At 51.9% G+C, this 25,969-nt stretch overlaps 1 protein-coding gene across 1 annotated transcript in view; it reads right to left on the reverse strand.

Annotated features, from left to right (window-relative positions):
• SMARCC1 (SWI/SNF related, matrix associated, actin dependent regulator of chromatin subfamily c member 1) overlaps window positions 1-25,969 on the reverse strand; it is a 72,242-nt gene that overhangs the window by 28,212 nt on the left and 18,061 nt on the right. Inside the window, exons 6-21 of the mRNA XM_066549949.1 lie at window positions 25,837-25,906; window positions 24,588-24,657; window positions 23,312-23,387; window positions 22,404-22,529; window positions 21,581-21,699; window positions 20,904-21,028; window positions 20,170-20,229; window positions 19,501-19,538; window positions 17,663-17,784; window positions 16,487-16,558; window positions 12,870-12,983; window positions 11,818-11,971; window positions 11,024-11,137; window positions 9,313-9,372; window positions 4,973-5,231; window positions 3,199-3,360 (exon numbers count right to left, since the gene is read on the reverse strand). Of these exons, the coding sequence (XP_066406046.1) occupies window positions 3,199-3,360; window positions 4,973-5,231; window positions 9,313-9,372; window positions 11,024-11,137; window positions 11,818-11,971; window positions 12,870-12,983; window positions 16,487-16,558; window positions 17,663-17,784; window positions 19,501-19,538; window positions 20,170-20,229; window positions 20,904-21,028; window positions 21,581-21,699; window positions 22,404-22,529; window positions 23,312-23,387; window positions 24,588-24,657; window positions 25,837-25,906 (1,741 nt within the window). The remainder of the gene's footprint in view (window positions 1-3,198; window positions 3,361-4,972; window positions 5,232-9,312; window positions 9,373-11,023; window positions 11,138-11,817; window positions 11,972-12,869; window positions 12,984-16,486; window positions 16,559-17,662; window positions 17,785-19,500; window positions 19,539-20,169; window positions 20,230-20,903; window positions 21,029-21,580; window positions 21,700-22,403; window positions 22,530-23,311; window positions 23,388-24,587; window positions 24,658-25,836; window positions 25,907-25,969) is intronic.

Raw genomic sequence — 25,969 nt, forward strand, 5'->3', positions numbered from 1 at the left:
GTGCCCAGGCCAGGCTGGGCAGGGCTGGGAGCACCCTGGGACAGGGGAAGGTGTTCCTGCCATGGCAGGGGTGGCACTGGGTGGGTTTTAGGGTCCTTCCAACCCAAACCTTTCTGTGACCCTATGAAAGCAGGAGACAGAGCCCATCACACTCACCACAGCATCTGAACCACTCCAGTCTCCTCCTAACTCCACTGCAGCCTCACTTTATCAACTTAAAAGGAATTATCACCAGCTCTTAGAAAACCTAACAATGAAGACTTAGAAGAGGAGATTCTTGGGTATTAACTTAAGCTCCTCCAATCTGTTCCAGTCATTTTCCCTTTTCACATCCCATATTGACTATAATTCACTGATACTAAATAGTGTTAAAATTATTATGGAGCTCTGATATAATTTTACTTTTGAAATATATCAGCTAATGAACTTTAATTCTAGTATGGAACCTTAGGCAGATAGTTGCATTGCAACCATGGTTGCATTTAAATATAAAACCAGCATTCTGTGATTCCATTACAGAATGGATGGAGGGACAGGACCCAGGCAATGGCTTTGAAGAGAAAGAGGGCAGAGTTAGACTGGCTATTGGGAAGGAGCTGTTCCCTGGGAGGGTGGGGAGGGACTGGAACAGATTTCCCAGAGCAGCTGGGGCTGCCCCTGGATCCCTGGCAGTGCCCAAGGCCAGGCTGGACAGGGCTCACCTGGGACAGTGGGAGGTGTCCTTGCCATGGCAGGGGTGGCACTGGATGATCCCTGAGGTCCCAGCCCAACATCCTTTGATTCCATGCTAGTCTAACAGCCAGTGGGCTTCCATTCCCATCTGGAAGCCCCAGCAGGTGTTCCCATCCCTGCCCAGCTCTGGGGTACAATCCCCCAGTGCCCAAGCACAGCCCCAGCCCATGGCACACCCTCTGCCACGGACACTGGGGGTCCCTGTGCCCAGCTCTGGGGGGTGGGAGGCACCACAGATTGCTGAGTGACCCAGTTCACTCGGGCTGAGCAGCTCCCCCAGGGAGAACCATCTGCTCCTGCCCTAATTTATTCCATTAGTCACAGCCCGGCACAAATCGCATTAACGCCGCCGGGGCCAGGCCCAGCTCCCCTCACTGCTCACCCAGAGCTGCTGGGGTGGGACTGCCCTGAGAGCCCCAGAGCCACTGACAGGCACCTCTCACCCCCCTGCCAGCCTGGGCCCACAGAAAGGGCCAGAAAGGGCCAGCCTGCAGCCTGGAAACGGGGAAAAGTCCAAGAGCAAATGTGTCACAGGGGGGACACGGTGAGGACAGGAGGGAACGGCCTCAGGATGGGCCAGGGGAGGCTCAGGGTGCCCATCAGCAAGAATTCCTTTGTGGAAAGAGTTATTAAATATTGGAAGGGGCTGCCCAGGGAGGTTTGGAGTCCCAATCCCTGGAGGTGTCCCAGGAAGGCCTGGAGGTGGCACTGAGTGCTCTGGGCTGGGGACAAGGTGGGGACCAGGCACAGCTGGGACTCTGTGACCTTGGAGGGCTTTTCCAACTGGAATGATCCTTAACAACCCACAGTGACATCTGTACTGGGAGAAAATGGTTAAGGGGAACAAAGACTGGAAGAAAAATTTAGCTTAAGCTGACCTTATTTTAAAACAACTATGAAATTAAACTCAGCTCCAGATGGAGTAACATGGAGATTTGGTTTATAGATGACTTGTAAATAAACCCAAAGCTTGTCCTTCCAGCAGAGCTTCAATGCCTGCTGTCAGCTCTGAGGAGCAGGCAGCAGCAGATGTTCCAGATGTTTCTCTTCCCCTTCCAGCACACAATGCCCACAATCCCAAAGCACCGAGCTGCCTCATGGCAAGTCTGTCCCACTGAGTGCACAACTGAGATGTGTGACAGAAGGGCTGAGTGGTTTGTTTGCTTCTTTTCTAATTAAAAACTATCTTGGTGATTTAAATGGCATTTTGCAATCTAATTTACTGGGTAGTTTTGCAATGGACATTAGGAGCTATAAATAGCAGCCCTCTGTGGGCAGCAGTTGATAAGTAAAGAGCAGCGAGCACAGCCCCTCGTGATGCCATCCCACAATCTGGCACCTTGCTCGTGTCCCTGGACAGGGTGACAGCAGGGCAGCTCTGCAGGGCAGGAGCACATCCCAAAGCCAGCCTCCCAGTCAAGCTCCATCACATCCTGCTCAGCTTCACCCAGAGCCAGACGTGCCTTTTCACGTCCAGGCACCGAAATCAGTTGTGATAAGCTGAACAAAGCAGGAGCCAATAGGGCTGAGAGAAAGGAGCAGTGACAAGATTGTGGATCTGTAACCAAATGAGGAGAGCAAAGCCTGAGAAAGCCCTGGGGATGGAGTAAACAGTGTCTGCTCCTCCTGCTGGGGAGAGCCACCACGGCCAACAGAGAGGGGCAACACAGCTTCACTTCCCAGGGAGCTGCTTTGACACTCCAGAGCAATCAGGAACCAATCTGCACCAGGCAGGGTTTCAGAGAAGAGACTTAGCAGCAGAATATTTGCTGAACACCACAGAAATTAAACCAGAGCTTGTTAACACGCACAGGTAAAGCCCAGCGGAATTCCAGCCCAACCAGAGCCAGGGCTGGATTATCATGTGCCAGTCCAGCACTCCATCAGAAATGCCTCTGCTGCTGCCTCCACAGTGAGCAACACACTCAGAGTACCAGATCCACCCTAAAACCCACTGCCCAAACCCCCCTGTTTGCTTTAACACCACAAAGGCAGAAACAAAACTGTAGCTAAATGCACAGTATCATAAGGAGATAACAGATTTGTAGATTTGTATCACTAATACAAATTAATTGCATTACTTTAGCATAATTAATACTAAATGTAGTCACCTGAGATTGAAGGTCTTGCACAACTTTCTATGCAAAAACTTAATGACTATCATTTTGTCTTGAATTCTCCAAAACCCACCCAATGGAACATCCTGCTCTGGTATTTTTGGTCAGCCCACTCTGTGCATCCCAAGCCACAGCATTTCCACACAGAGCAGGAGAACAAACTCCTAGAACTCAAGATAGCCCTAAAATCCTTAGTTCAGTGTCTGAGTCAATCCTGCTGTGAGCAGAACGAGCCATCCCCTTCTCCCTCCCCACAACTTCCATCTCCAGCTGGAGGAGGAGAATTTGGAGGAGAATTTGGGGTTTCTCAGGACTCAGAGACAATGCCCCCAGGGGATGCAGCACTCACCCATCTTCTCAGGCTCCTCAGGGCCCGTGCCAGCGATGCAGCTGCTCTCCAGGCCGTAGGTGGGATCCACCTTCCCAGAGGCTCGAGCTGCTTCCTGCACCTTCTTCACGTGGGCCTCCACCAGCTCCAGGGGCACCTCCTCTCTGACCCGGGAGAACTCCTCTGGGGGACACCACACACAAAACGAGACATTCTGGGGCTTTTGCGGCAAATCAAGTCACATTTTCTCTGACTGGTGTGCAGGTAAGCTCTGGGACAAAGGGAATTCTCAAATATCTGAGTTCCTTCCTGTCACAAGAGGTGGTTGATTCTGTCTTTCAGGTATGGTAGAAAAGAGTGTCTTCCCAATTACATAAAATTGTGTTTTATATGGAAAAACAAGGCAAAAATTGAAAGGAACTATTTTATCAAGTGGACACATCCAGTGTCCACTCAAGACTTGAACCTTCTAGTAAAAGATGTCCCTGCTCATGAGGTGGAACAGGAGGTGCCTTTAAGGCCCCTTCCAACTCAGTCCAGTCTGGCAATTCTAGGATCTCTGGCAAATAATCTCACACAGGTAAAACAGGAAAACTTCAAGATCCACACTGAATTTCCCCAGAGCTGCACTGGTGACAGTGCTCAGAGGAACACCAACCACCAGCTGCAAACACATCAGGAGCAGCGAGGGCAGAAAGCAACACCAGCCATTCCTGGGCTCTCAGTGGCCTTCTGGAGCCACTCCAACTTCACACAGAGTGCCTGGGCTGGGAGGGTCTGGATGCCACCCAGGCCAGCCCCCTGCCAGGGCAGGGTCCCCTGGGCTGTGTCCAGGTGGCTCTGGGATGTCTCCAGAGAGGAGACTCCAGCCCCCCTGGGCAGCTGTTCCAGGGCTCTGGCCCTGCATGGACAGAGGCTGTTCCTGCTGCTGGGCTGGAGCTGCTGTGCTTTGCTTTGTGCCACTGCTCCTGGTGCTGTCACTGAGCAGAGTCTGGCACCTTCTCCTGGCACACAGATGGGGAGATTGGTGGGCATTGATGGGATCCCCTGTGAGCCTTCCCTTCTGCAGGCTGAGCAGGCCCAGCTCCTGCAGTCCCTGCTCATCAGAGATGCCCCAGAGCCCTGAACATCTCTGTGGCCCCTGCTGGACCCTCTCCAGCAGCTCCTTGGCCTGAGGAGCCCAGAACTGGACAGGACACCCCAGCTGTGCCTCACCAGAGCACCCTGACTACAAATGGGCTTTCAGGGAAGCAGAAGACAAACCTGGGGGGAGCAGAGCTCCTCCTACAGAACCTGTACCCCCAACTCCTGTGTTTTACTGCTCACTGAGGACTCTGCACCCCTGTGGCTGGAGGGGCAGGCACACACAGGGTGGGGGGTGTGAGGCCAGAGGGACAATGCAGGTGGTGAGGGACGTGGGGCACGTGGCGAGGGCTGTGAGGCGAGGGACGTGACGCAAAGGGGCGAGGGACGTGGGGCAAGGGGCGAGGGACGTGGGGCAAGGGGCGAGGGACGTGGGGCAAGGGGCGAGGGACGTGGGGCAAGGGGCGAGGGACGTGGGGCAAGGGCCATGACGCAAAGGGGCGAGGGACGTGGGGCGAGGGACAAGGGATGCGAGGGGAGGGACATGCGGCAAAGCGGCGAGGGACGTGGGGCAAGGGATGTGAGGCGAGGGACGTGGGGCATGTGGCGAGGGCCGTGAGGCAAGGGATGTGACGCAAAGGGACTTGGGATGTAGGGCAAGGGATGTGGGGCTCGGGACGAGGGGCTCGGGGCAAAGGCGGCTGTGCCGTACCAAGGGCAGCCTTGGCGGCGGCCGAGGCCACGCGTGGATCCACCACGGAGGCCAGGAAGGCCACGGTGCTCATGACGGGGTTGCCGGACTGGCTGAAGGGCACGGGCTGGTAGGCCAGGGGCCCCAGCGAGGCGTCCGAGTTCTCCAGGTAGGGATCCTCGATGGGCAGGCGCAGGAAGTGCAGGATGCACTCGTCCTGCGTGCGGCTGCCCACGTGCTCCGACACCTTGTTCCAGTCGTCCTTGTACATCTCCAGGGCCTGCAAAAGGCAAAAGCGGTGGCTACTCGGGGAAAGCAACGCTGCTGTGGGCAGAAGGGTTATCCATACTGGTTATTGTGTGATGGAGCAGTAAATGGGGATCAGACAACTACTAAAAATGGGTTTTTTTCTGGCATCAAAATTATCTGCGTAAGAAATACGAGAATTTCCCTGGGGTATCAGTGACATTGAAGCCACAGGGATCATCACAGGAGTGGATGCTGTTACTGTATCAGAAAGAATTGTCAGAGGACTTGGGATTTACTAATACTTGCACAGTAGGTGTTTTTCCATTTTGCTTCCAGAGAGAACTAAACCTGCCTTTCCTACCAAGTCTCATTCCTCTCTCATTCCTTTAATTCCCAGCACCGCCTGCAAGGACTCTTGTTCCCTGTCTGAACACAGGAAGCTCTTTGGGGCAGGAACAGGATTCATTTCTCTATTTCCATTTCTAAATGTGGCCTGGCTGTGATGGTGAAATCCAGCCTTTAGATCCAACAGATGCTATGGAAGTGGAAAAGCATCAAACCAATAGACCAGTGGAAAAGAGGGAAATCTATCCCACACCCTGAAGCCAGGAGAGACCAGCTCTGCGGGAGCTGTGCACAGTGTGATTTCTATTAAAATCAGGGCTAACAAATCAGTACTGGCTAGATAAGGCATCTCATAACGTAAGAACTTGCAGATCATATCAAAGACATAATCCTGAATTTCAGCAATTTTTAAACTTCCTCAAGAAAAGTCTTAAAACAATTTAACTGCAATGAGCTACTGAAGGCACTGCACTAGTTCCTGAAAAACCAACACATTAATCCTGTAAAATCCTCTAAGTCACAGCCTAATAAATTATTACTCCTTAAAAAGACATTTTTTTCCTTGAAAATTGTTTTAGTGCAGTATCTGGACAGTATAAAATAAATACTGACATATCCTGAACCATTAACTTTCACATTTCTGAAAGGATTCATGGTGCAGTCACCCAGAAAAGGCAAAAAACCATTTGAATTTCTGGCAAAAGATGTTCAGTGTGAAAAGGAGTTTTCCCAAGTAAATCTCTCCCACAAGGCTGAGAACTCCCAGAAATCTCAACCTTCTAGACTGACTGAACTCTCAGAGCAAGGAGGGAGAGCTTGGAGCTGGATCTGGCAGAGGTCCGAGGAGAACACGCCCAAGGTGGGAGAGCAGAGCACACAGGGACACAACATTCCTGTGCTGGGGGTTTCAGCACTTCCCAGGGACAAGAGGAAGATCCAAACTGAGCCACCAGCCTGGTGCTCAGAGTTCCTCCATCTGGGAAAGGTCCACAATACACACTGACTTCTATGGAACACCAGGACCAGGCTGGAGGGGGCTTGGAGCTACCTGGGATAGTGGAAAGTGGCAGGGGTGGAGTGGGATGGGCTCTAAGGTCCCTTCCAAACACACTGCTGGTCTTCAGAGCAGCTCTGAAGTGTTTTAGTATTTGCTCAGTTAAAACAGAAGCTCTGAGAATTCCTCAAAGACAGAATATCAACCTTCACGGGGCCCTCAGGCACACTGTGGCTGCAGAGGGTCAGCTGAGGTCAGGAAAATGTTTGCAAAAAATGCTCCTGTTTGCAAAGATGTGGAAGCAAACTGGCTACAAGGACAAATAATTCAATCCAACAGCAGCAGAGATCCAACATGGATCAAACTGGAGGGACATGCCCAAGCTGCCTCAGTGGGCAGCACTTCCCAGAGTGATTTAAGCTGAAACCTGGCTGAAGTTCCTCTCTCCCAGCCAGGTCTCAGTGCTTAACTTGGGTGGGAGCAGGAAACCCCCAGCACATCTCCAGAAAGCCTCTGGCTCCCTGCTCCTTCCCTCCCAGGAGCTGCTGAAGACCCTGAGCAGCACCAGCAGGGCTTGGGAGAGCTCCAGGAGAGCCCTGGGCTTGGGAATGACCTGGGACAGGCTGCACTGGCCAGCCTGCTCCCCACTGGGAATCACCATCCCCAAGCCCTGCTGAGCCCTTCTCCTGCCCTGGGACCTTCCAAGGGTTTGAGCAGAGGACAGACTGCTCAGCTCAGCAGGTCACACTCAAGGCAGATATTTATTCTCTGCTCAGCCCTTATTTCCCTTTCCCTAATTTCACCTCTGGGCTCTCAGTCTCCATCTCCATTTTTAACCCCACTGGCACACGAGATCAGCTCAGCTTCTCAACCCCCAAATTTCTGCTTTCTGCTCCTCCTCCTTCCCCGTCTGTTGTTTTCCTGCCAGACAAACCCTCGCTCGCAATAAATGTCCTCCCTAAAAATAGCTGAAATGCATTTAACTCTGCCTGAGCCGTGGGACATGGACAGGGATGTGCAGGGAGGCTGCTTTGGGAAGGAAAACTCTATTTCCTCCCCCAAATTATTCAGTCAACAGGCAGAAGGCCAATAATTATATTTCAGATACGATTTATTATTTGGAACTTCACTGCCTATCTATCTGCCCAAAGCTACCCTGAGGATTTAATTGGACTGAGCTGGCTTGTTACAGCTGAATTACTTATGCTTGAACTGATATACTCTTTACTGATTTATTCATGGAGCAAGTCCATGAAAAAGGAGGAACAAAAACATTATTAATTTAAACTCATTAAACAGAATTGCAATCTCAAGATTTAAGGGGGTTTTGGTTTGTTTTAAACACAGAATATGTCACTGGATTATTTCATTGGGCTATAGCATGCAGTGTATGACCATAAGCTAAAAACATACAAACCAATGAATTTTAAATAACAGTACTATTAATATTAAATATTTAAATAATATATTTAAATAAATAAAAAAGGAAAGAAGTCAGTATATCAAGGCATTAGCCTTGTTTCTCCTTACAAGAATGCCATGGAAAACAGCTGTTTACACCCTATAAGCAAAATTTTTCCATGTGCCAATAGCAAAGTATTGGCTAAACAGTGAATATCAACCTAAAATAAATAGGAAAAAAGGGGAGATTTTGGCTGTTTGATGACCACACTCCATATGTGTGAAGCCTGAATCACAGCTGCTCATTTGGCACTGACACAGGTCCATCCTCCAGGCTTTTCCCCAGGAAATTAACTTTTCAATGGGTTTATTGACACATGGGAAGACAAAAAAGCTGAAACAACCAGGCAATTGCAGTTTGCTCTGAGCTCTGCAAATAAAACCCAACAAAAACAGAGCCCTAAACTGAAATTCTCAGAAGTCTGAATTACTTTAAAGTAATGCAGCCTCTACATCAGGAAAATGTTCCTGTGAAAGCAAAGCTGGGGAGAAGATATTTTCTTTGCAGGAAGTGGAAGCACTTTAAATTATTTCAGGCCACTGAGATTGTTCTTCTGCTGAAGCAGAGAGAAACTGCCCTGATGTGAGAGCTCAGAACCCTCTGCAGCTCCTTGGAGGGTTCCAGCCCCACTGCAGCTCCAGAGATCCACCCATCCCCATGTGCTCCAGAGCTTCACTTGAAGCCACCTGGGGACACCAGTCTGCACCATAAGGCACCTCATGGAGTCATCTCAGGATTTTGTTTTTGGTAGACTTCCAGAAAAAGCTCAAAGAACACCCCAAGTTGAGCTACAGGAAAACAAGGAGGAGACAGATGGGATGAAGGAGCTACCAAAGAACTTCCCTTCTCCGTGGCCTCAACTGTTTCCCAACCACTTCAGCTTCCAAAATGAGCTGTTTCCCTGAGCTATGGCATAGCTTGGAAATCAAAACTTCCAAGTATTTATCTGAGGGCCAGGCAAACCTTTACCTGAATTATTTACCACTATTTGAATTGGTGACACCATTTCACACTGTCAGCGAGTCCTGCTGAATGAAAGCACCTCTCTGCACTGCAAAACCTGTTCTTGACTAATGCAAAATTGTTAAATGCTTCATTCTGGCTTGCAGGTCCAAGTTAGAAGCAAACCTCACACACAGGCAGCCCCTCTCTCACAGAGATGCTCCTGCCATCTCTTTTTGGTAGCAACACTCCTGTAGCCATGATGGCAATTGTCATCTAACTCTGGAAAATGCACATGTGGATTTTTAAAGCCTGACCTACCCCTCGTGGCTTGGTTTCCTACCCTTTGGCTTGGCCTCATGAACTCACCTCTAAGAGCAGCAGTGTCTCCTGCTCTGTCCATTCTCTGCCAGCACTTGCACCTTTACTCTACAAAAGACAGGAGGGGAAAAAATGAAAAGGTGAAACACAGTACTTCTGTCACAAAACCTTGTAGAAGAAAACACTGAAGAGGAAAGGGGAAGAAGCTGTGATTTGATCCACTCAAACCTCCCCCCTCCAGCTGGTCACTCCATTCAGGGGTCCATGATTTACTCCTCAGTGAAGGCACAGCTGGGTTTACACACCCCAACTTCCCACCACGCCTTCTGAGCTAAAGCAAAGGGATCTGCACCCTCCTCTCCCAGTGATCTGTGCCTGCACACACAGCAGAGAGGGTTTTCCTGAATAATAGACCCCTCTGAGAGCTGGAGGCAGGGTGGGCTGGTCCAAAATAAGTTAATTTATCTCCAAGCTCATCAGTCACTCAGTAAAGCAATAACAACTCTGGACAGGGGGGTGAGCTATGTGAGAAGGCAGAGTAAGTCCAGCAGGATCATCTGCTCCAAGGGCTGCTGCTCCCAAACCCACACCTCGTGGTAAACTGCTCAGAGTGGATAAAAGTTCCAAATTCATGGTGGAGCTTCCCCTCCTGTGACACCCTGACCCAGCACAAAAGCAGCTCAGGACCTGCTCCCAAGGAACATCAGCCCCACTGGATGGCTCCGTGCTGGACTGAGAGAAGAGGCTATTTAGGATAATAAATGTTATCTCCAGATGCATTTCAAACAGCTCATTAATCAATGTGAGTCACCCAACTGCTGCTCTCCACAGCCAAAAGCCCCAGCACACAGAAACCAAACAGGGCAGTCTGCCAACAGTGAACCTGCTCCAGTTCACAGCCCCTGTAAACAGAGCCAGAGCCCACAACCAGCAACAGATTTATCAATTTGGAGAGTATTTATACCTCCCCTAACAAGTGAAAAAGTCAATCCATGAAATGTGAGATGGAACCAGCCTTATAAAAATACCTCGAGAACAGGTTTGGGTTTGGGGGGTTTTTAAAGGAAGGTCTGAAGTGGTAAATAGTGCTTAAATAGTTATTTTTTAGGTTTAAACAGTGACCTCTGAGGACAATGAACCAATGGCATGGAATTAGCCTGATGCCACCCCCATGAGGGGCACTACCCAGCTCTGGAGAGTCCCAGTTCCCACTGGAGGCTGTGCTGAGGGACCCTGGCATTCCCACAGCACCTCCAGGGACACACAGGGAGCAGGGAAAAGCAGCAGGCTGTGGAATCAACACACCACTGCAATGATGCCCCCCAAGTTTCATTATCCTGTGTGACACTGCAATGACAGTGCCCAAACACCCCCTGCAATGGCCTCAGGACACCCAACCAGTGGGCACTGGGGTCCCTGTGTGTCAGCCTGGGAACCAGGAGAGGCAGAGATCCTGCTGGAAGCTCCCTGTGTCCCAAATCCTTGGGTGGTTTGCTGATGCTGAGCCATTCCAGCAGGACATGCAGGGACACAGTGAGCTTGGCATCTGGGGCTGACAGTGTGGACTGCTCTGGGAAGCTGTCCATGGCTTTATTGCCATGAAATCAGAATTCCAGCACAACCTCCCACCCTAGTGTCCTGCACAGGGATGGGAAACATCCAAACCAGGAGTGGAGGAGCAACACAAGTCACCTCAGGGACAGAGTGGGGGACACCTGAGGGACAACAAAGCTCACAGGGAGCTGGATGGGACACTTGCCTTGGCCAGCGTCTTTTTGGAGTAGATGTCTGTGCGAAGGCCAAAGTTCTGCAGGTCAGTTGGCTTCTCCTTGTTTTTCTCAGGGAAGCTCAGCATTTGCTGGGCAGCTGGAACCTGGGAACAAATGTTACAGGGGAGAGGGACGGCAATTGAAAGCTACCCAATGTTTTCAGACCAACACCCAACAGAACATGGACTGAACAGAGATGCTGAACACAAGCCCAAGACACTAAAACAATGTCTGAGCAACGTGTGAGTGGTTCTGCATAGAACTGCCCAGATGCTGGGCCCAGCTCTCAGCAAGGGGACATTTCCCAGCTGCTCAGTAAGGGGGTTAGGGTTTTTTCCCCAGCAGCTCAGGCAGGAAGGGGACATTTTGCCAGATGTCCAGCAAGGGGACATTTCCCTCAGCTGCTCAGGCAGCAAGGGGACACTTCCTAGTTGTCAGACAAGGAACATTTCCCAGCTGCTTGGGCAGCAAGGGACATTTCTCAGCTGTCAGACAAGGAACATTCTCCAGCTGCCCAGCAAGGGACATCTTCCCCAGCCGCCCAGCAAAGGGGACACTTCCCCCAGGTGGGAACCAAGGGGGACACTTTCCCCAGCTGTCAGACAGGGGACACTCCCCCAGCTGCTCAGACAGGAAGGGGGACATCTTCCCAGCTGTCAGACAGGGGACATTTCCCAGCTGCCCAGCAAGGGACATCTTCCCCCAGCTGCCCAGCAAGGGGGACACTCCCCAGCCGGGCAGGGCCCTGGCTGGCAGGGCAGCCCCAGCCCCAGCCCAGGCTCACCTGCGGGGTGCGGATGTGCAGCGGCATCAGCCCTGAGGGGGTGTCAGCCAGCACGTTGAAGTGGGGGGTCGGGGGGGGCCCCATGGCCATGGGGCGGCTCTCGGGGTCCACCTGGTAATTGATGAGCCCCCACTGCTCCAGGAAGGCGTGGACCCTGTGAAAACAACACAAATCCAGCCTTTGCCACCAAAGGTTTGCTCGTGCTTCGTGTGGGAGGGGACGAAGGACAGAGCTTATGTTGCTGGATCAAATCCAGACCCAGGAGCTCCTCTAGTCCTTCCTTAATCCCAAAGAGCAAAACAAATCCCAGAGCAGGAGCTCTGTGCACACCTGAGGGCACTGCAGTGTGATGGATAAAACAAAGCCTGACTGTGTCGAGCTCTGGGCCCCAAAGAAAGACCCTGAGGGGCTGGAGTGTGTCCAGGGAATGGAGCTGGGCAGGGGCTGCAGAGTCCCTGAGGGAGCTGGGCAGGGGCTGCAGAGTCCCTGAGGGAGCCGGGCAGGGGCTGCAGAGTCCCTGAGGGAGCTGGGCAGGGGCTGCAGAGTCCCTGAGGAGCCGGGCAGGGGCTGCAGAGTCCCTGAGGGAGCCGGGCAGGGGCTGCAGAATCCCTGAGGGAGCTGGGCAGGGGCTCAGCCTGGAGCAAAGGAGGCTCAGGGGCCCTTGTGGCTCTGCACAGCTCCTGCCAGGAGGGCACAGCCGGGGGGATTTGGGATCTTATCCCAGGGAACAGGGACAGGAGCAGAGGGAACGGCCTCAGGCTGGGCCAGGGCAGCCTCAGGGTGGGCACAGCAGGAATTTCCCCATGGAAAGGGAGCTCAGGGTTAGGGTTAGGGCTGCCCAGAGAGGTGACCTAGAGGTGTCCAAGGAAGGCCTGGATGTGGCACTCAGTGCTCTGCTGGGGATAGGGCACGGGCTGGGCTCAATCTTTGGAGGGCTCTTCCACCCTCAGTTATTCCACGATGCTGCTGCTGCCTGGAAATGCCCAGAAGCTGCAGTCCCCAAAGGCCCAGGCCCCAAAGGTCCCCAAAGGCCCCAGAGGGCAGGCTGTCACCTCATGACAGCACAGACGTCCCCGGTGAGGTTCCTCCTGCAGGCAGTGCTGGTCAGGTACTCCTGCGGGTTCAGCCGGTACGTGTCGATCATGAAGTTCCTGTAGGCCAGGTATCTGCAACACAACAGCCACATCCGTGTCCCTCAGCTCCTCCACAGCTCAGGGCAGGCATTTCAACACTGACCCCCCCAAACACCCATCTCTGGCCAGGAAACACCAGCAGATCTCTTTCACTGGTGCCATTTCAGAACCAGCACCAAAACCAATGGGGAAGTGGAATGCACACTCTGGTTCCAGACTGTTTCACTCTGGATTTTCTCCTGTGTTTGGATTAGCAGCACATGGAAACATGTTGAAATTGTAAATCACACAATTATCTGTTGCAGCTTGGTCACTGAGCAAATATTCCCACAACAGAATAGAAGCTGCAGGATGAAAATAAAGGTGTCTGGTCTTCACACAGGAACAGGATAAATAATCCTGCTGCATCCCTGTGTGAAGGAAAAAAGCTGCACAGAAAAGCAGACGTGGATGGAACACTGCTGTGGCTCCATGTGGAGTTTTTAATGGATGAAGGGATGAGGCAGGAAAGGCTGGAGAACAGCAACATGGAGAAGAAAAAACCTTTGAAAAGCAGAGGACAAGAGCCCAGAGCCAGCACAGATGGGAACAGCTGGAGCAGAAACAACCCCTCAGAGATTCCCCCATTTCAGTAAGATTCTGGAAAATACTAATGCTTCCTAATACAAATTATCCTGAAGAAAATAACCTGCCATAAAATTATTGATAGCCCTGCTCTTTAGAGGGAACAAACGCCATCTGACACAGACAGGTTGGCACCTTCCAGGCTGGATGGGGCTTGGAGCAACCTGGACTATGGAAGATGTCCCTGCCCATGGCAGGCAGGTGCAGTGAGATGGGCTTTAAGGTCCTTTTGTACCCAAATTACTGCAGGATTCTGTTTAGTGAGTATCCAATGCAAAGCTGTGTGTAAAACAGTGGTTTTAGAGCAGATTTCTGCCTTTGGAAAATTCCAGGGGGGAATGTTTCACATGCAGTGTGTGAAGCAGCTGGGAACCAAAAATATAAATCATCCAGGCAAGGCCTGAGCAGGCAGATGCTGCAAGCACATGTCCCTGCCAAAATCCCACATCTTCCTCCTGACCAGATCATATGTGCAACTGGCTGGAAGAAAATTGCGGGAGTAGGTGTTTGGCTCCATGTGGGATGCTTGGGAGGCAGGAAACAAAAAGGAGCTTCTTCCACAGAGGAACACTGAGAACATTCCTGAATGCTCCAGGGGAGGAGGGGAAGAACCTGCCCAGAACAGGTCCTGGCTGCAGGAATTAGTATTGATTAGCAAAGGTCACATCAGGAGGTGCAGAGAGAAGCACAAGACAGGAACATCCCCAGGCAGGCTCTGAAGGGAGATGGTTTTGAGCCATCAGCTAAACCCAGTCAGCAGTGAGAACTCAAGCAGGATTTATCAAAATCCCTTTGCAGCCAGGGCCACCCCAGGCACAGCTGTCACAAGGATGAACCTGTGTGAGCTCCTCCAGCACGGTGTTCTGGCCTGAAACATTCAGCTGAGGCCACTCATCTCCATTCAGGGGGATGTTCTCTTTGATCTCCAAAGAAAACACAGCCAGGACCATGTGCTGCTCCTACAACCCCACAATGGCCCCACCACCAGATCTCCAGGGTGACAGGAGGACTGGCAGGAGTCCCCAGGCTGCTCCCATGGCAGGCAGAGAGCAGGGACAGCCCAGGGAGGAGCAGGGGGAGCACTGATTTGTGATGCCAGCTGCAGAAGGGCACCTGGGCCTGCAGTGACAATCACAGGGGCCACAGATCCAGGAGAGGAACATTCCTTCCACATGGCAGCTGCCTGCTGCCTCTCCCTCTGAGAAACCCCCAAAGGGCAATTTCCTGGGCAGCAAAGCTGCTGGAACAGAGGCAGTGCTGGATGAGCCTGGAACAAGAGGATCTGCACAACCCCTTGCCCCAAGCCCTGCTGGGGCTTCCTCTGCACTCCCACATGCAGGGAAGCTGGGAGGGCAGACCAAGGACTGGGAGTCCTTGGGGGTGCCAGGAGCCTCAGGGGTGTCTGAGCCAAGCTCCTGCTCAAACCATGAATTGTCACCAGGTTTCTTAGGGCTTTGCCCAGGCAGGCCTGAAAGACTCCAAGGAGCAGCAATCCCAATTTCCTAAGGCCCCATCCCAGTGCTTTGCCTTGTTCAGAGCTCAGAACTCCCCTTTCCTCCAGCCAGAAGCTGCTGTTCTATGCCAGCCTGAGCTGCTTCTGCCCTGGCACAGGCCCAGGGACAGCCTGGCTGCACCCCAGGGAGCTCCTGGGGCAGGGCACAAACACCACGAGGGGCCCAGGAGAAAGGACAGTCCCTAATTCCTGTTTCTTGATCAGACCCAAAGCACCATAGACCAACAGCCACACCTGAGATGGGAGATCCCAGCACGAGGATAACCTCTGCAGGGATTCTCCTCTCCAGGCTGGGAGAGCTGGGAATGTTCCCCTGGAGAGGAGAAGGCTCCAGGCAGAGCTCAGAGCCCTGGCAGGGCCTGGAGGGGCTCCAGGAGAGCTGGAGAGGGACTGGGGACAAGGGATGGAGGGACAGGACACAGGGAATGGCTCCCACTGCCAGAGGGCAGGGATGGATGGGAGATTGGGAATTCCTGGCTGGGATGGAATTGCCAGAGCAGCTGGGGCTGCCCCTGGATCCCTGGCAGTGCCCAAGGCCAGGCTGGATGGGCTTGGAGCACCTGGGACAGTGGGAGGTGTCCCTGCCATGGCAGGGGTGGCACTGGGTGGGTTTAAGGTCCCTTCCAGCCCAAACCATGGAATGCTGTGTATGAGGAATGAAGGGCCCAGATGAGATCAGGACACTGAGGAGACACCTCAAACACTTCCTGTAGTACTGGATTGAAAAAACACCTTCTAAAATGCCCAAAAGCTGCTTTGGAACCAAGCCAAGATCTGACACCAGGACAAAGTGACCCCAACCAGGCCAGTCCCACTGCCCACAGGGACCAGCACACACTGGTGTCCAAACCCAGGATTTTTTGGTGTGAAATCTCAGAGTTTAGGATCATTTTAATAGAAACAAACATATTGTTCAAAAGCCTTTGACCATCTTTCCTTTATCCATGGCCTTTCAAGATCACTCTGAATAACCAAACTCAAACCAGAAAATTCACTCCACAGCCTGAGACAGGATCTACAACACACAGAAACACAGAAATAGAGCATGGCATGAGGAGAGAGGGAGGAATAAGCAGGATTGTTCCACTTCTACCCTTTCATGGCATTTTAACATGACTTTGGAAGTTGATCACATCTTGTACCACACAGACTTGAAGAATTTGTTCCAGTATTACTGGGGGAAAGTAGTTTTATTTTACCTGGATAACCACTGGCAAATATCCCTTTGCTGTTTAAACTTTGATCTCTACCACAACAATGGACAAACACTGTCTGTGGCTCTGTCCCTACAGGAAGTATCAGGCTCACCCACACCCAGCTGTGCCCACAGGATTTATGGGATGGGAAGCTCCTTTATCCTGCCACACTGTCACTGCCCACATTCCCAGGTTTCACTCACATTTCTGGAGTCTTGGACTTGTTTTTCCCGTTGAAGAATTCCGGAAGCGCGCGGCGTTCAATCACGTGGATGCTGCAACAGAACAGTTCGGTGTCAGAGCCTGAAACAGCCCTGACTCCAAGGATTCCAGGCTGCAACAAGTGTCCTCCCTCTAGAATCACTGACTTCTCCTCAAAGTCAGCTTCTGAAGCAAAATAAAAAGGCTTTCCTTTTAAATAAACAGAATAGTCAGACGACTAGAGAAGAGAGAAAGGAATTAAGGTGGGAATTGGAGGGAAATCAATGTATGCAAAACCTGTTTGAAATCCTCTTCCTCATTCCCAACCCCTGAGAAGGGCCAGAAAGATTTCAGCACAAAACGGGGGAACCAGACCTAAACAAGAGTCACTTCCTTCAGCTTGGTGAGAAAACAAAAAAAACCCAAAAAAGTGAAGCCTGCCTGTGGAATTCTCTGAATCCTTCCCCCTCAGGGGAATCCCAGGGCCTTGCCTTGGAACAATTTCCCACAGTTTTCCCCACCTAGGCTCTAGGAGACTTCCCCATGGAGTCTTGCACACCACCATGAACCACTCCAGTCCCTTCCATATGTCCCAAATTCTGTTGGTTTCTCCTTTCCCTGCTCCCTCATTGGCTGTGGTACCCCTGGTGGCTGGCCCCATCTTCCCTGTAGGGCAATGCCACCCCCACGTGTGCCCGTACTGAGCCCTTTGTGCCACCCCCATGCCCTCCATACCGAACCTTGTGCACAGCACATGGCCAGGTCCTCTGTCCCCGACTTCCCTTGGGTGTGCTGAAATAAACCCTGCTGGAACTGACCATACAAAAGGTCCTGCTGGCTGCCTCTCCTGGCTGAGCTGCCCATGGTGAGTGTGGCTGACTGCTCAGCAGCCTTTCCACAGGATAGCTCACTGGGGAACAGGATCCAGGCAGCAGCAGCAGCAGCCACCCCCCCATGGAGCCCCCTGGCCCAGGCAGCAGCAGCCACCCCCCCATGGAGCCCCCTGCCCCAGGCAGCAGCAGCCACCCCCCCATGGAGCCCCCTGCCCCAGGCAGCAGCAGCCACCCCCCCATGGAGCCCCCTGGCCCAGGCAGCAGCAGCCACCACCCCATGGAGCCCCCTGCCCCAGGCAGCAGCAGCCATCACCCCATGGAGCCCCCTGGCCCAGGGCCCCTCACCAGTTGTAGTCGAACCAGGAGGCGTAGCTGGGGATGATGATGTGGTTGGTCTGCTCGGTGACATTGTCCTCCCCCGCGTCCAGGGAGCGGCTCTGGTCACCCTTGTTGGGGTCCTCGTCCTCCTGGGGCACAGGGGGACACAGCAGGGTGAGGGCACAGGGGTCCCCCAGCCCACAGACACTCTGTGACACCCCCATGAGCAGGGACAGCAGCACAGGGGTCCCACAGACACTCTGGGACACCCCCAGGAGCAGGGAGAGCAGCACAGGGGTCCCACAGACACTCTGGGACACCCCCAGGAGCAGGGAGAGCAGCACAGGGGTCCCACAGACATTCTGTGACACCCCCATGAGCAGGGAGAGCAGCACAGGGGTCCCACAGACACTCTGGGACACCCCCATGAGCAGGGACAGCAGCACAGGGGTCCCACAGACACTCTGGGACACCCCCAGGAGCAGGGAGAGCAGCACAGGGGTCCCACAGACATTCTGTGACACCCCCATGAGCAGGGAGAGCAGCACAGGGGTCCCACAGACATTCTGGGACACCCCCATGAGCAGGGAGAGCAGCACAGGGGTCCCACAGACATTCTGCGACACCCCCATGAGCAGGGAGAGCAGCACAGGGGTCCCACAGACATTCTGGGACACCCCCATGAGCAGGGAGAGCAGCACAGGGGTCCCACAGACATTCTGCGACACCCCCAGGAGCAGGGAGAGCAGCACAGGGGTCCCTGAGCCCACAGACACTCTGTGACACCCCCACAAACAGGGACAGCAGCACAGGGGTCCCTGAGCCCACAGACACTCTGTGACACCCTCACAAGCAGGGAGAGCAGCACAGGGGTCCCTGAGCCCACAGACACTCTGTGACACCCTCACAAGCAGGGAGAGCAGCACAGGGGTCCCACAGACACTCTGGGACAGCCCCAGGAGCAGGGACAGCTTTGGGGCCTCTCCACTGAGCCTCCTGTGAACAGCTGCTGTTCTGCAACTGAAGTTCCAACTGCTGAGCCTCAATGATCATGAGGAGGGCACAGAGGAGGCAGCAAAACAGGGTCAGGACGTGACAAGAACTGTACAAAACACCTCAGTTGTTGATTGAGTGACATTAAAAATAGCCAAGTCCCACAGGCAGACCCTGAGGAGTCACTGGTATCAATAATGGATCGTTATCTGTGATCAGATCTTTATCTGAGCCCCCCCAAAGACAACAAGGTACCACTCTGAACACATCCAGGGATCTGACATCTGTTAAAAATAGTGCCTGGCATGCCACAAATGCAATTCAATACAGAAACTACCCCTGCAGCTCTACTGAAATGATCAGGGAGCCAAAGCAGGGTTTAGATTTAGTCCTAAAACCGAAAAAAACCCAAAGCAAAACCTCTCTCTGAAAAATGCTTCTTGGAAAATACTCAGCATCTGTCTCCTCATTCTCCTTTTTGATAGACCAGATTTAAAAATACCAAGTCATCCACAGAACCTGGAGAGTTCTATAATAACAAATCCTCAATCCTGTCAGTCACTGATTTAATCTTAATCTTACAGATCACTGGAAAATGAGTTCAGGTGAAGTTACTGAAGGCGAGACTAAGATCTTGACAGGACACAGGGAATGACTTCAGAGAGAAAGAGGGCAGGGTTGGATACTGGGGAGGAATTGTTCCTGGAGAGGGGCCAGGATGGAAATCCCAGAGCAGCTGTGGCTGCCCCTGGATCCCTGGCAGTGTCCCTGCCATGGCAGGGGTGGCACTGGGTGCTTTTTAAGGTCCCAAACCACCTGGGATTCTACAGTCTCGGTTGTTACCACATTCAGGAAGCAGCAGGTGCTGTTACCTTTCCTCCAGTTGCCACTGTCTCCTCATCCTGCTCATCTGAAAGGTAAAACCATTGAGAATTACACCAATAAACTCATTTAAATGCCCAGGAGCCTTTCCAGCAACACAATTGTTTAGCTGGAAAGGACATTTAATTTCTTTGGGAAGGGAAGGGAGGAGGGAAACAAAGTGGATCCCACATCACTAAAGCAATTACACCTTTACCTATCCCAGACCAGGGAACAGGTAAGAATACAGGAAGGATAATTAGAATTTCTCAACACTTCAGAATCCATAATTAATTACTTCCTTTCCCAGTGTCCTAAATGACTTTTGGACAATAAGATTTGGGATACGAGTTTGTATCTCATGCCAAGGCTCAGCAAAGCTCAGGGAACCTGTGATTTACCCTGATTCCCAGTAAAAAAAAAAAAATTCTGCTAGAAAAGAGCTTGCATGTCATGTTAAAAAATAAAAATAACAGTAGCCTATGAGGGAACAGCCTTGCAGTGAAGAGCTGGTACACAGAAACTTGAATTTCTATGAAATATGAATTAATTCAACAAAACAGCAGAAGTAGAGATTGCTTTTTAAACTGGGAGATTTCTGGGAGATTTAGAAATATTTAAGAAATGTTTTAAAATATTGACTGGAAGCAGGATTGAGGGTGAGGGCTCAGGGGCTTTACCCAGGTCTGCCACGGTTCCTCCTTTCACGGGCGTGTTCTCACTGTCCTTCTTTGGGTTCACTGCAAGAACAGAGTGATGAGAGAGCAGCAGAGAGCAGCAGAGCTGCAGCCTGGCCTCATTCCCTGGGCTCTGCCTGCACTTCAGGAGTTCACAGCAGCTCAAGGGCCCGTTTGTCCCATTGCCCTGCATTCCCAGCTCCACTCAGAGCAGCACAGCCCTGCCCAACACACAGCAAGGCTCCAGCGCACATCCACACCAAGGAACGCCCAAACAGAGAGACTCCCAAAATTACTGCTGCCAGGGATGCTGAAGGAATTCTTTTTCCCAGAATTATTATTGCCCACACCAACATTTCCCTGAAAAGGACTAAAAGCGCTTGACACCAGCACATTTTCCACTCATTTAACATCCTTCTTCTGGGGGCTTGGCAGGGAAATACTTTGCTCCAGAAAACTCCATTTCCCCCAACATGAGCCAGTGAAATGAAACATTTCAGCAGATCACTGCAAATCTATTTTTAAAAGTGTCTTTTATAAATGTAGTTTTGTATTTTAAAAGGCCAAAAGGAGGTGACACTGCTGCCCTTTTCAGCTGTTACATGCCTGACTAGATAAATTTATGGGCAGAGATCCATGGCCATGGAGTACTTCAAAGATTTGACAAAATATAGACACAGTTTTAATGCAGTTTCATTTCTAACACTCAAAGAGCCCAAACTGTTCCCATATTTTACCATTTTTGGGAAGTACCACTTCTTCTATGTTGGGTACTGGGGTGGGATCCTCCATGTCCTTGGTGAGATCCTCCTGCTCATCCTCTTCCTTCTGCCCCCTCCTTTTGCCATAGAGAGCTGCTTGCCTGGAACAGAGCAGACACAGGGGCTGTGCCAGATGCTCCTGGACAGGGCTCAGTGCCAGGACAGGAGGGTCAAACCCTCCTGAAACCCCTCTGGGAACAGGGGCAGAACCAGCCCCCATCTCCTCACAGACCCCAACTCAGGCTTTACACCTGGGAGGAGGAATTCAGATTACCAACTCATTCCTGATAAAGTTCCAGTTTTGTCTCATTAGAGCCCCACAGGTCCATAAACAACACCTGAATTCTTAGCTTTGAAGTGCTCCCCTCCATACCCACACATAATACCCCATAGTTAGTAATTAAGTTTTTCATTACTATTAAAAACTTCCTTATTACTATTTAATTAATAGTAATTAAGTTTTTATTTGGGTAAAATATTGGTAGAATAAGGAATTGCACAAACTGCTCAGGAATAATCCCTCAAGCCTATCCAGAAATAATGCCAGAACCCCAGGTCACAGAGCTCTCCCCATAAGCATTTCTTGAATTTCTTCTCTTCCTCATCTCTTTTCACCTCAAATTCCAGGCCTCTGGACACTTGCAGACACTCACCCTTTCTTCCCTGTCTTTTTCCTGGACTCCACAGGCGTGGGGGGTGGAGAAGGGGAGTGTTTCCTCTTCCTTGTGCTGGCTGCTGCTTTCCTGTCCCTCCTCTCAGGGCTCCTCACAGGCTGGGAGGGAGCAGAGCTTGGAGTTATCCCAAATTCTCCCACTGCAGGGCTGGAGGCTGCATCCTTCCTTAACCCACCCCAAAACAAGATGCCACAGCCTCTCTGGGCACCCTGTGCCAGGGCCTGCCCACCCTCCCAGGGAACAATTCCCAATCTCCCATCCAGCCCTGCCCTCTGGCACTGGGAGCCATTCCCTGTGTCCTGTCCCTCCATGCCTTGTCCCCAGTCCCTCTCCAGCTCTCCTGGAGCCCCATCCCATCCCCAGCCCAGCTGTGGGGATCCAAACACCCACAGCAGTGCCAACACCCCAGGATGGTTTGGGTTGGGTTGGAGGGACCTCAGAGCCCACCCAGTGCCACCCCTGCCATGGCAGGGACACCTCCCACTGTCCCAGGTGCTCCAAACCCCAGTGTCCAACCTGGCCTTGGGCACTGCCAGGGATCCAGGGGCAGCCCCAGCTGCTCTGGCAATTCCATCCCAGCCAGGAATTCCCAATTCCCAATCTCCCATCCAGCCCTGCCCTCTGGCACTGGGAGCCATTCCCTGGCTCCTGTCCCTCCATCCCTTGTCCCCAGTCCCTCTGCAGCTCTCCTGGAGCCCCTCCAGGCCCTGCCAGGGCTCTGAGCTCTCCCTGGCTCCCTCCCTTCTCCAGCCCTGTGCCTGCAGAGCTGAAGGACCCTGCTGTCTCCCCAGGCCCCCCTCACCTCCTCATTCTTCATGGAGATCCTCTGGCGGAAGCTGACGGATTTCCTGTTCTCATCCACCTCATAATCCTCCTCATTCATCCACTCATTGAACACATCCGTGTCCAGAATCCACTTGGCATGGACCTGCACACCAGGAGACAGGGACAGGCTGATGCTTTGGGGAGAAACAACTCCATGGGAGACCTCCCAGGGTTAGAGACACTCCTGGAGCTTTACCAGGTCTGAGTGTCCCAATCCCTCTGGTTGCACACACACTCCTGGCAGTGGCACAGGGTAGGACCACAGAGGATGAACAGGACTCAGAACTCAACCTCTGTTCCTCAACCATTTTCAGGCCTCCAGGAGTGGGAGGTCAGTTCTGAGATCTGGGACAGCAGCTCTGGGTTACCAGTGCTGTTTGCATGCTGAAAATTGCCATCAACACCTCCTAAATACACACATCCCCTAGGCAGGTGTACCACAAACACCAAAAAGTGAGCAAGAGTCGGCCATTCCCTGGAGGGACAAAGCCAACTGTCAGGATTACAACACCCACCTTCAGATAGTTTGGTTTACACAGCTGAGAAACCTTCTGGTGCTTTAGAGCCATTTCTACAATTTATTACTGATTTATTAATACTTCACACAATTCTCTCTGACTATTCCTGGTAAGGTTTACACCCCAAAATCCTGTTTTCCAGCAAGCTACAGGTGCTGGAACAGACTGCAAAGCCCTTTCAGCCTGGGCTGCTGTGACTCCAGGAGCACACACAGAACATGGCCAGGGTAACACAGTGAGTGCAGGGCAACACCCAACAACCAACTGCCCCAGGAGGGGAGCTCTGGAAGGACTGAGCCAGACTCAGCTCCCCAGGCCTAAGGCAGGCTCAGCTCAGCTCCCCAGGGCCTGAGGCAGGGTTTCTCACCTTCCAGGGTTTCTCGGGGATGGGCGCATCCTCGATTTCCGCCTCGATCTCGCTGGCGTGGACCCAGGTGTCGTAGCTGGGGAGGGGCAGGAGAGGACAGCTCAGGCACCAGGAATGGTTTTCCAGCAGCTCTGGCACATGCAGCCCTCCCTGCTGGGACTGCTCATTCCCACAGGGAGCAATCCTGCTTTGTGCCACTGAACCGGGCACAGGGCGGGCCCTGGGGCATCCAACGCACGTTAAAAGCTAAAAATCCTCTCAGTGAACCAGTCCAGCTTCAAGTGCAAGTCTGGAGAGATTCAGGGGCTAAAGGCAGCTGAGTCACCCAACCAACCCTGCCATTAACTTAATCACTTCTTTCTGTTCTTGTGATTTCAAAGCAAGAGCTGCTGGATTCCTGGAAGGGAGGAAGCTGCACCCTGTCCTAGAAACCACTCATCATTTATATTCATTCTTCCACATTATTTCCTCAAAAGTCTATTTATTAACAAACTGCACTGAGGAACAGCAAAAGCCACAGTCCTTTGTAACCAACACCAGGTGCTGAGGAAGGAGTCAGGTGCAAGGAAAGATGTGCACACAGCCATTCCTGGCTTGACAGTTTGTTTTGTGTGTACCTGGTTTAAAAACACCAACACAAGCCTGACTACTGATAGAAATATAGAAATATTTAAAGGCTCTTCATCTGTATGAATAAAAAACTTGAGTGTGATTACTGTTTGCTGTTCTCCATTGAAAGCCCCATGTGAGATAGAGCTCCTAGGAATTTGGTGTGTGAACAGATTTCAGTGGCCTGAGAAAGTTAATTAAATAGAAGTCAATACTGGGTTATCAATGTTTTCATTGATCTTCCACAGCCTGGGCTCAGAAACCAGTTATTGCAAATACAGTGAAGCTCCTACCAGCACATACATTGAATTTTAACATGTTCCAAGAGCACAGGGCAGGTTTCTCAAAGGATGCATTAACAGTCACTTGCACCTGACTGAAGACAACCCTTGGAGTAAATCTCTTTGTCAGAGCTCAGCCAGGTTCTCCCTTTAAAATTTAAGGAAAGGCTCATTCCAGCTTTAAAATCAATTTCCAACCAGTTCCTTGTGGCTCTGCAGAAGAACTCTTTTTCCAGCCTCACCCACCTGCCAGTGCCACAAAAGGATGTGGATATTGCAGTTTTACATCAATAGTTCATTCCTTTCAAGCTTTGCTCATTGAGATCAAGACTTTTCCATCAACAACCAGTTAAAACTCAGGGTTTGCTTCCCCCAGCCATCTTTACCTGTCAGGAAAAAAGCCCCAATGTACCAGCACCTGCTTGTCCTTTTTCATCACAGGTCTCAACCACTCATCTGCAAAGGGAACACAAGATCCAGGTCAGATGTGGAGGGAAAAGCTCAATAATTCACTTTTGCACAGTGAGTCAAAGGGAAGTTACTGCAAACCCCCCTGCTAAAGGTCTGCGGGGGCTGAGCTGGGAAGGGACCTTAAAGCTCATCCCAATCCCCCCTGCCATGGCAGGGACACCTCCCACTGTCCCAGGTGCTCCCAGCCCTGTCCAGCCTGGCCTTGGGCACTGCCAGGGATCCAGGGGCAGCCCCAGCTGCTCTGGGCACCTGTGCCAGGGCTGCCCACCCTGCCAGGAACAATTCCTAATTCCCAATATCCCATCCAGCCCTGCAGCTCTCAAGTACCAAACCCTGCAACCCAAATCCTGAGCACAGAGCCCAGAGAAGCATCACAGGAGAAACCCCAAGGATGTGAACGTCCATCTCCAGTCCCTGCTGGAATTTTGGGCTGCTCCCCCAGTGTGACCTGGGGCTCAGAGCTCAGAGCCTGAGACACACACAGGGCTGAGCCTGCTGCTGTCAGAGGGACAGACACAAACCATTCCTGATCCCTGCAAACTGCAGGGAGCACTTCCATCTAGTGGCCAGCACAGGCCAGGGAATGTGGGAAAGGGATTTCTTTATGTCTGTGCAACTTGAGCTTGAGGACAATGACCTCCCAGGTAATTAAATTTATTTAAGATGAAAAAGGGAAGAAATATTTTTTGCTATTTGCAGAAAGAGGCAGCAGTGAAATTGCTTCTTTTTGGACCTTGCACTTCATGCAGGCAGAGTGAACCTGAACACAGCCAAGGCTCATGGAGGAGCTCTCCTTGCCCCCCACACACAGGGATTGTACCAGCATCCCCTGCAGAATTCCTGGAGAGCCAGGAACTCAGAATCAGGGAATTGCTGAGGCTGGAAAAGCCCTCCAAGATCAGAGTGCAGCCATTCCCCAGCACTGTCCCATGTCCCCAAGTGCCACATCAGCTCTGAAATCCCTCCAGGGTTGGGACTCCACCCCTGTCCTGGGCAGGAGGAACTCTCCCAGTATCCAGCCTCAAGCTCCCCAGGCACATTATCCACAATGCAGCAAGTGTTCCTCAGGAGCAGGCTGGGAAGAGTCCTGGTGAACACTTCCACAGCTTCTCATGGCACTCATTCCCAGAGTGTTCCCACTGAAAAGCTGCCCCAGAACCTTACCATCATCCACTGAGGTAGGACTTGGATACACGTGGTGGGTAGCCTTGGATTTCTCTTCAGTGACCGTTCCCTGTGGGAAACAGGAGAAACTGCATGAGAAACCCTGAGCACATCACCCCAAAAGGCAGCTGGT

The sequence above is a fragment of the Molothrus aeneus genome, chromosome 1 (assembly GCF_037042795.1).
Source record: "Molothrus aeneus isolate 106 chromosome 1, BPBGC_Maene_1.0, whole genome shotgun sequence".
In the NCBI taxonomy this organism is placed as follows: domain Eukaryota; kingdom Metazoa; phylum Chordata; class Aves; order Passeriformes; family Icteridae; genus Molothrus; species Molothrus aeneus.